At 47.4% G+C, this 8333-nt stretch overlaps 1 protein-coding gene across 1 annotated transcript; it reads left to right on the top strand.

Annotated features, from left to right (window-relative positions):
- Window positions 1–4666: 4666 nt before the first annotated feature.
- Window positions 4667–7662, top strand: Kcne4 (potassium voltage-gated channel subfamily E regulatory subunit 4). Its single transcript, XM_023723010.1, has 2 exons — window positions 4667–4736; window positions 5265–7662. Exon 2 carries the CDS (start codon window positions 5299–5301, stop codon window positions 5800–5802), a length of 504 nt encoding a protein of 167 aa, XP_023578778.1. The 5' UTR covers window positions 4667–4736; window positions 5265–5298; the 3' UTR covers window positions 5803–7662.
- Window positions 7663–8333: the final 671 nt, after the last annotated feature.

Below are 8333 nucleotides of genomic sequence, written 5' to 3'. Positions count from 1 at the left end.
AAAACAAGGGCCAGAAATGATCTGTGTGCCTAAACAAATGAGAACTTGTTGTACTGGTGGCCACTTGAAGATGGGGCAAGGATGTGCCTACTACCCTGATAGCTTTTAGGACATACTGGAGGGGTAGCCTTCAATACTAAAATAACATGAGTTTTGAAGAAATGTTTTGTAGTTGCAAGTTTGCATTTCTGTTTCAGTATTTGGTTACCTAGTGTTTTTTTAAATTTTTTTTTCCTTAGGTTTATGGAGATCCAAAAGAAGCAGGAAGCAATGCCAACCTGTCACTTTGTATTCTCTCTCCTTTTCTTTCTTGGCTTATATCCAGTGAGATAAAGTCCAATGAAAACAGGGCTGGCCAAATAGCTCAGCAGATTAAATCACCTGCAAGCAGGCTCAAGGACTGGGGGTTCGATCCCTGGGCCTGCCATGCCAGCCCCACCCCTGAGGCGCAGTGAGACAGCAATTGAAACCAGGTGTGGTAGCACGTGCCTGTAATTTCATCTCTTGGGAGGCTGTAAACAGGTGGATCACTATGCAGTTGATCTACTAGTAAGACCCTGAACACCCTGTAGACCCTTCCCTAAGCGCATGCGCGCACGCGAGCTAGCGTGCGCGCACACACACACACACACACAGGATGGTTTGGAGTTGCATGGGTCTGGATTTGAATCCCAAGTCTACTATTCATGGTGTGGGTTAGAGTAGTTTGCTTAGTTTCTCTGAACTTCAGTTTTATTGTCAGTGCAGTGATTCTGGTAGTCCTTGTAGGATCAATATGGACCTGGTACATAATAGACACTCGGATGGACATCTACTGCAGCACAACCTAGGTTTAATGAAAATGCTAATTTAAGATAGGTTTATCAAGACAGTATAGAAGAGATGCAAGCATTTACAGAGAAAAGGAGAATAATAGAGTTTCAAAAAATTCCTGAAGAAATACGGGCAATTGATTTTAGACAAGGTTTCCAAGATAGTTCAATAGCAAAAAGCCAGAATTTTCAACAAAGGGTGCTGGAGTAATTTCAGAAAAATACCCTCAAATAAAGCAAAACAAAACACCTTCTGCTCCATGTATGAAGAGGGCCATGGACTTAAACACACAAAACATCTCTAAAATTATCAGAAGATATAGGGGGAAATCTTCATGATCTTGTTTTGAACAAACATTTCCTAAATAGCACAACCATAAAAATTTTGATAAACTGGACTTTATCATTAAGCATTGTTCTTCAACAGACCTGGTGAAGGAAATGGAAATATAAGCCACAGAGGGGCAAGCATCCAGAATATGGCTCTGTTTCTTCAGCGTCGCCATCTGCTGATGCTGTAGTGCAATATGGGTGTGATTTTAATTCATGTGTCCTTCTTTTCTGTGACAGAGAGCACCTCCCAGGTGTTCTGCCTTCCCCTTTGTTAGCTATGCCACTATTTGCTGCCCCAGTTTTCACATTTTGCCGTGCTGGTGGGTTGGATAGAAGACTAAGGTAGGTGTTAGGAGGTTGTAAGCCCCCAAATTTAAGCTCCATTCCTGGTGTGAGGATGGGAGGACAGAAAGGGCAAGGGCAGCGGGGGGGGGGTGGAGTCTGGAGAGAAATACAGGCACTTTGAGAAGCCACTGCGAGCCTGGGGTAGCCACAGGGACTCTCAGCAATGACAACAACATGCATAACTTGAGCATATACTTTCTGCTAGTACGTGCTATGCATTTTAGAGGCATCACTTCATGGAACTGTAGTAGAAACTTCCATGCTGGGAGAAGTGGTCACCAGAGGATGCGGGGACATCTTGTAGGCACCACGTGGAATTTCACGCAGGCTGTGATATTCCTGGGATGACTCCTAAAGGCTTGGGTTTTGCTCTTCTTGTGACTCTGACTTGATGGGCCCTTTGGCGTCTATACTAGGTTTGCTCCAGCATGCCTGATGCCTTTGCTTGGTTTGTACTGCTGTGGATGTTGGCTTCTGTTTGGAAGTTCATAAGGTTTGAAACTTTAGCGTCTAACAGACTTCCAGGCTTTGTACTTCCTGCCTTTTGAACCTGGTGGTCCTTCTCCCCACCTCCTGTCTGCCTCCACAGACCTTCTCATTCCCAACCTGTGACAATCCCTGGGTGATCACCAGTCTCAAATATTGCAACACTCAATTCCATAGTTCTGGCATCAGCAGCTGATGAGCATGAATTTTCAGGGTCTGCCTTGGTTTAGTGGTCCAGCCACTCCTGCAGGCCATGGTATAGACTCTTGTCTGCCAGCATCCCTGGGTGCAGGTTAAGAAGGCCAGGTCTGTCATGGCCAAGACAACATCCTAGAGCAGTACAAACCAAGCAAAGGCAACGCACATGCCAGAGCAGTGGAGTTTAAGGACTGAAACAGGCAAGGACTGACACAGTTGCACGGGTTCTATTGGTGAATAAAATTCCATAGTGTGGATGATCTTGATTTTGGACTGCTCACAGTGTCAGCTGGGAACTGTGGTGGACTACCAACTGGTGGTCAACTTGCTACATGGAGCTGAACTGAACCAGCATAGTGCTGGGTATGGAAGGGGGTGCACCTGAGGATTGCTGCCAGCAGCATAAGAAGCAGAACTAGAGAAGCTGTCAGGAGGTGGTCAGGGAAGCTGTTTGGAGAAGCTGTTGGAGCTGTTGGAAGCTGCTGGTTCTATCAGGCTATTCTGCTGGGTGACATTATCATGCTGGCTTTCTTGATGAACCTGATTATTCTCATTGGAGGAGGTTCTCAGGACATCTTTGTTCCTGAGCATTCACTTTGGGGGAGCTCTGGTCCTCATCTTGAGCATTTCCTTCTGGCTCCAGAGGGGAAGATGGTGCACAGCTCAGTCTCCTGGAGAAGCTTGTCATGCTGGCTTTCCTGAGGGGAACTTGGCTGTCATCATCGCAGGAGCTTGGGATTTCACTGTCACTGAGGATGACTGTGGTACTTGTGAGGGCAGCTCTGGTTCTTACCTTGAGTGTTACTTCCTGGCTTTAGTTCAGATCCCTCAGGCTTCCGGCACAGACCCTTCATCCCGCTGGCATAGACTTTCTAGCTTCCACCACTGACCTTTGGGCCTTCGCAGTGCAGATCCATGAAGTGGGCTGGCATGAGACATTGCTATGGGCTCTAGGCCTGCAGGTGGACTCATGGGAAGCATGGTTATGAGCTCTAGGTCTTCAGCTGGACTTGTGAAGGCCATTACCATGGCATCTAGGCCTTCTGCTGGATTCTTTGGTTTTTAGTGTATGGAAAGATTTCCTTCAGTCTTTGGTATGATTCTTTCAGTGATTAATTATAAATAATCTTTTATGTCCTGTATTGTATTATTTCTATTCAAAAACCCCAAACTATGACAGGACTGGGTAAGCATAGCCCAAAACATTTGGTGAGTGGTCCAGTGGGAAACACTACAGTAGGGGCTCATGGTCCATTCTTTCCACAGGTGCCCCATCAGACTTAGGGATAGGCATTAACTCCTATTCCCAGGGAGAGTTCCAGAGCCTGGGCTTTACACATTCTGGAAGGGCCCAAGAGCTGTTTTCACATTTCTCCCTCAGGTTCAACTGGATGACAGCAGAACCATAAAGGACATTGTCTTTAGAGTTGGCTTGCAAGATGGCCCGTCCACAATTCACATGTCAGGGGTAACTGGAGGTACAGAGTTCTTTTCAGTCAGAGCTGCTTGGAATGATGGTGCCAGAGTCGAGGGGTTGGCATCAGAGTCTTCCAAGTTTGATCAGAATAGCCATCGTAACACAGAGTTTATCCGGGTTTTCAAAACTTGGCCTGTGCTCAGTGGGGAGAGCGGCAGCTGCGCGGGCGACCTGGTGAGCTGCCAGAGACAGCGCGGGGTTGCGTGAAAGATATTTGTGGGAGGCTTCAGGGGAGCAGCTGTGCCTGGAGAAGCTAACCAGGCCTGCTCCCCGTCCCTATCATCATGTCATGCAGCCAGGTGAAAGGAATCTGGAAGGTTTAGAAACTAATGATGATCAAAAATAAATCTGTGAGCTGATACACAGACAGGTATCTCTCTGGGCTTTTAGGAGGCTAATCTGTACCAGCTTGCCTTAAATCTTAGCACAGTTCAACCGAAAGGAACTTCAAGTTACCAGGGTTCATAGAATTCTATGTGCGAAAACTCCCCCATGCCTCGTGATTGTAGGGATCATGGATCTGAGGCTAATAATTTATAGACATTATATAGTTAGTGGAAAAACTAAAACTTAAGCCTTGGGTTCTTGACAATAAGCCCTGCTCTTGTCCCCGCAAATCTTTCATTCAGGTAATAGGATTTGACTGCCCCTGAAAACCTGTAGGCAACAGAACAGTTATCCCCCAAGAAGGAAATGAAGCATGAAGTTGTTTCTAATAGGGGTGGTCTTTGGGGTGATGCTTGCAGCTTAGCACATTGTTTTCTCTGGGTTCCACTCATTTTCACGGCCACCTGAAAACTGGCTCCGCACCGGTGTGAGGAGTGGTTTCCACTCCCCAGTCTTTTTCTTTTCACAGCTGCAAAGTTCAGAGAGTTGAACTGCAGTGCTTTGAGTTTACTGCTTATTCTGCCACGGTCAACCGCTGCTGTAAATCTTCCTCCCCGAACACGTGACGACGCGTTTCTTGACTATATATCCTGAGGACAGCTGCACAGCTGTCAGAGAGGGAGCCGGACACAGAAGAGCGCCGCTCCGGAACGCGCCAAGCTAGGAATTCAGGAGCAGGGACAGATCGTCAGCCCTCGGTAAGTCAGTGAGGCTATCTGCTCCGGAAACACTGGGAAGGGCAGTACTTCTGACAGAAACAGAACAACTTTGCGCTTCTTTCTGTTTCTTTTTTTGGCTCTAAGAAAAATTCTTGGTGAATTAAAACACGTTTAAGTTTTAGAAGTGAAATGTGAACCATTTCTACTTCATCCCTGAGTGTCTTTAAATTTTTAAGTTATTTGTTTCCTCTATGCCTCCATGGAGTCTACCGAAATATTTTAAAGTATAAAAGTAATGCATTCTCCTTTCATGAAATGCAAGTAAGACAGAGATGCATACCATCCGGAGGCAATAAAAAGCGAAAGTTCTTCTTACCTTTCCCGCCCCCTCCCTTCTCAAGCCTCTCCAAGCCCTATTAACTGTTTGGTGGGACTTCTTGCAGCTATTTATTTCGTGCATTTGTAAGCTTTCTAAATATTGCAACCTCACAAACCCTGTGCTCACTCCCAGGCCTCTGTGTACCACCAACTGCCAAGACTCTATCTAACCTGCAGCTTTCTCCCCAGACCCTGTTGTGAGCGCTGCGCTCTGGGGCCGAGAATGGAGCCGCTAAATAGCACGCACCCCAGCACAGCAGCCTCCAGCAGGCCCCTGCAGTCCCATGTGCCCGGTGGTGGCAGCGGCAACGGCAACGAGTATTTCTACGTCCTGGTTGTCATGTCCTTCTACGGCATTTTCTTGATCGGAATCATGCTGGGCTACATGAAGTCCAAGAGGCGGGAGAAGAAGTCCAGCCTCCTGCTGCTGTACAAGGACGAGGAGAGGCTCTGGGGGGAGGCCATGAAGCCGCTGCCCGTGGTGTCCGGCCTGAGGTCGGTGCAGGTACCTATGATGCTGAACATGCTGCAGGAGAGCGTGGCGCCCGCTCTGTCCTGCACGCTGTGCTCTATGGAGGGGGACAGCGTGAGCTCCGAGTCCTCTGCCCCAGATGTGCACCTCACCATCCAGGAGGAGGGGGCGGACGATGAGCTGGAGGAGACATCTGAGACGCCTCTGAATGAAAGCAGCGAGGGGTCCTCTGAGAACATTCACCACAACTCCTAGCACCCTGGGGGCCGTCAAGGCGGCTCCAGCAGCCAGCACCCTTAGAGATAGGAAGGGTGTTTTTCAAGTGTCTGTTTCACTTTTTTCAGTGCAGCTGTCACTTTGAAAAGAACCCCCGGGGAAACCCCCGAGATGGCGTAGGGTGGGAGACAGGGCTCACCAGCAGGTCTCGAGGTCCTTACGCCCTGAAGACGTGCCGTGTGTGCATCTACTTTGGGGCCTGAGTGTGGGGTTCCCGTTCAGAGCCTGGGGGACTGACGCGCTTGTCATTTGCTCATTGATGCCCTGGGTAATTTCTGCATCATCTTTCAAACGCCTAGGGCGGGCTGAGGGACTCGTTTTGATTCGCTCATCGCCTAGAGCTTTGTTCTAGATGTGATTGGCTGTAAGTGTCACTACTATGTACCTGTGGTCTTAGATCACAGAGGGTTACAAGCTTCTTTTGGAAGTCTTGCATTAGAAAGGGAAAATCTTGATGAAGGATTTTTAAAAAAATTTTGATGGGAGAAAACTAGAACTCTAAACTCAATCTATTTGGACAATGGAAGGGGGAAAAGTCAACTTTTAAACTAGTTAACATTAGCTGAGATCATAAGAGATGAACTGGTATTGTGATTTGTGACTGTCCTGCCTGCTAGTATGACTTTCCTGTGGTCGGAGGGCTTCCCTGGAGTCTAATCTCCAAATGTCCCTGCAGAGGGCTCCTTGGGATCTTTCCAGAAGGGGGAAGAATGATGGGCTTGGACAAGGCCAACCCATTCCCTCTGCTGTTGCCCATTTTCTCAGCCTTGTCCTTTGAGGTGGGAGAAACATACCCGGGACCTTACAATGTGGCATTGTGTCACACAAGATAGTTCTAGACAGGCACACACAAGCTGGGGTCCACCTTCTGTGCTTCCAGGTCCATAGCCCTGATGCTCATTTGCTGTGTGGTCCTGGGCATGTTGTCAAGAGGCTTATTGGCTTCACGGGGCTCCGGAGGATGTGCCGCCCCAGGGGGCTGGGAGGATGTCTTTGGATTTCAGACTCTGTGATAAATCCTCCATGGCCTGGTGTGAAGAGGCTTGGACCAAATATTTCCCCTTTGGCCAGTTAGTCTGTGAAAAGGATCTGTTGATTTAAGGGAGCAGTTGGGGACTCTGAATACATGTGACCGGGGAATTCAGAGCTAATCACAAACCAGCCCTTCTGTAGTTTTCCCAGGATTGAACCAAATTTTGGTCTGCAAAGTTCTCTGCCTGGTAGGCTGTGAGCACTCCCACCCAAGGGAAAGAGAAGTCTGTAAAAAAAAATCTTACAACTGCTTGCCAGTGTCTGCATGTAGTCTTCCTGGGATCAGTCCCCTTGTAGCATAAACTTTTAGCTCTTAAAGACAAGATACACTAAAAGGCTCAACTTAGTTCTAGGAGTAAAATCCTTTTGTTATTATTTTTTAAAACATACTTCCCCTGTGTTTGAGACATGAGAATAACTATAGTTCCCACGAAAGGGTTAACAGTGCTGGAACTGGTTTGTCAGTTCGCTTTGACATACAGCTAGAGGAAATTTATGTTTGGGGGAACAGGGTTCAAATTCACTTTAAAATTCAGAGTGTAGATTTCCTCCAAAGGGGGCCGTTTAAGTTGAAAGAAGCCAAGTTAAGTTTGGCCTGTTGCCTGGAATCACTTGAATTCTGAAACTTCACTGCGACGGACTTGTGCAGTGTCACATTTTCCATTGCTTAAGCCTGAAGTTTGGTGCAAGTCTATCTGTGCCTGTTTAACAAAGTGATGTATATACTTCCTTCTTGTTCTATTGAGTTGTATAGAATTGTCTTTTGTATTTAATGCTTTGTAATTTTCACAGTATTTTTTAATTTAAATAAACACGTTTTCCATGGGAAATCTTGAGCTCTTTCCTTGATTCTTCATTTCAGAGTCTCACTTTGAAAACATCACAGGCACATGCTCCAAGCCCTCTCTGGACTGTGCTCACTTTTCCAAGCGAAGCCCATGGAAAGCATGTCTCACTGCTGTCCAAACCTTCGGGTGAGCCACATGTGGCTTTTCCACCCTTTGATGGACTTTAATCTGTTTTGCAATGAATGGAGCCCAAGCGGAGGGTGGTCCTGCACCCACTACTCTAAAGGCTGTGGAGCCCTTGGGCTTGAATGTGTGCTAAATTGTCAAGTGTTGTCAAGATGCTGCCTCCAATTTGGTTGCAAGAAAACATTTGATTTGCAAGCTGACTTGGCAGCTGTTTTCCCTATGTGTGGCCCAGCAGCATGGGCTGGCAGGCAGGGTGTTGCTGTGTGTACAACCACCCACACTCAGGAAGCACGGAGTCCAGGGGTGGGGATGGCTCCCTCCCTCCTGGTCTCTTCCCTCTAGAGACTGGTGTCCAGGTCCCCCGCCTCACTGTACCTCTTTCCCACAGGCTGGAGCATGGCCAAAGGGCTGCTGCTTCTCCTTTACAAATTTTACAAGGTCAAAGGGCTAAAGAAAAATTACCAAAAGCAGACCCGCTTTGGAATCAAGCAGATGGCTGAAAAT

The sequence above is a fragment of the Octodon degus genome, unplaced genomic scaffold (assembly GCF_000260255.1).
Source record: "Octodon degus isolate 3935 unplaced genomic scaffold, OctDeg1.0 scaffold00096, whole genome shotgun sequence".
In the NCBI taxonomy this organism is placed as follows: Eukaryota; Metazoa; Chordata; class Mammalia; order Rodentia; family Octodontidae; genus Octodon; species Octodon degus.
This window is presented reverse-complemented; position numbering and strand designations above follow the sequence as displayed.

What these genes read in the sequence shown, in the direction of transcription:
- Kcne4 (XM_023723010.1), top strand. Translation starts at nt 5,299, where the DNA reads ATGGAGCCGCTAAATAGCACGCACCCCAGCACAGCAGCCTCCAGCAGG.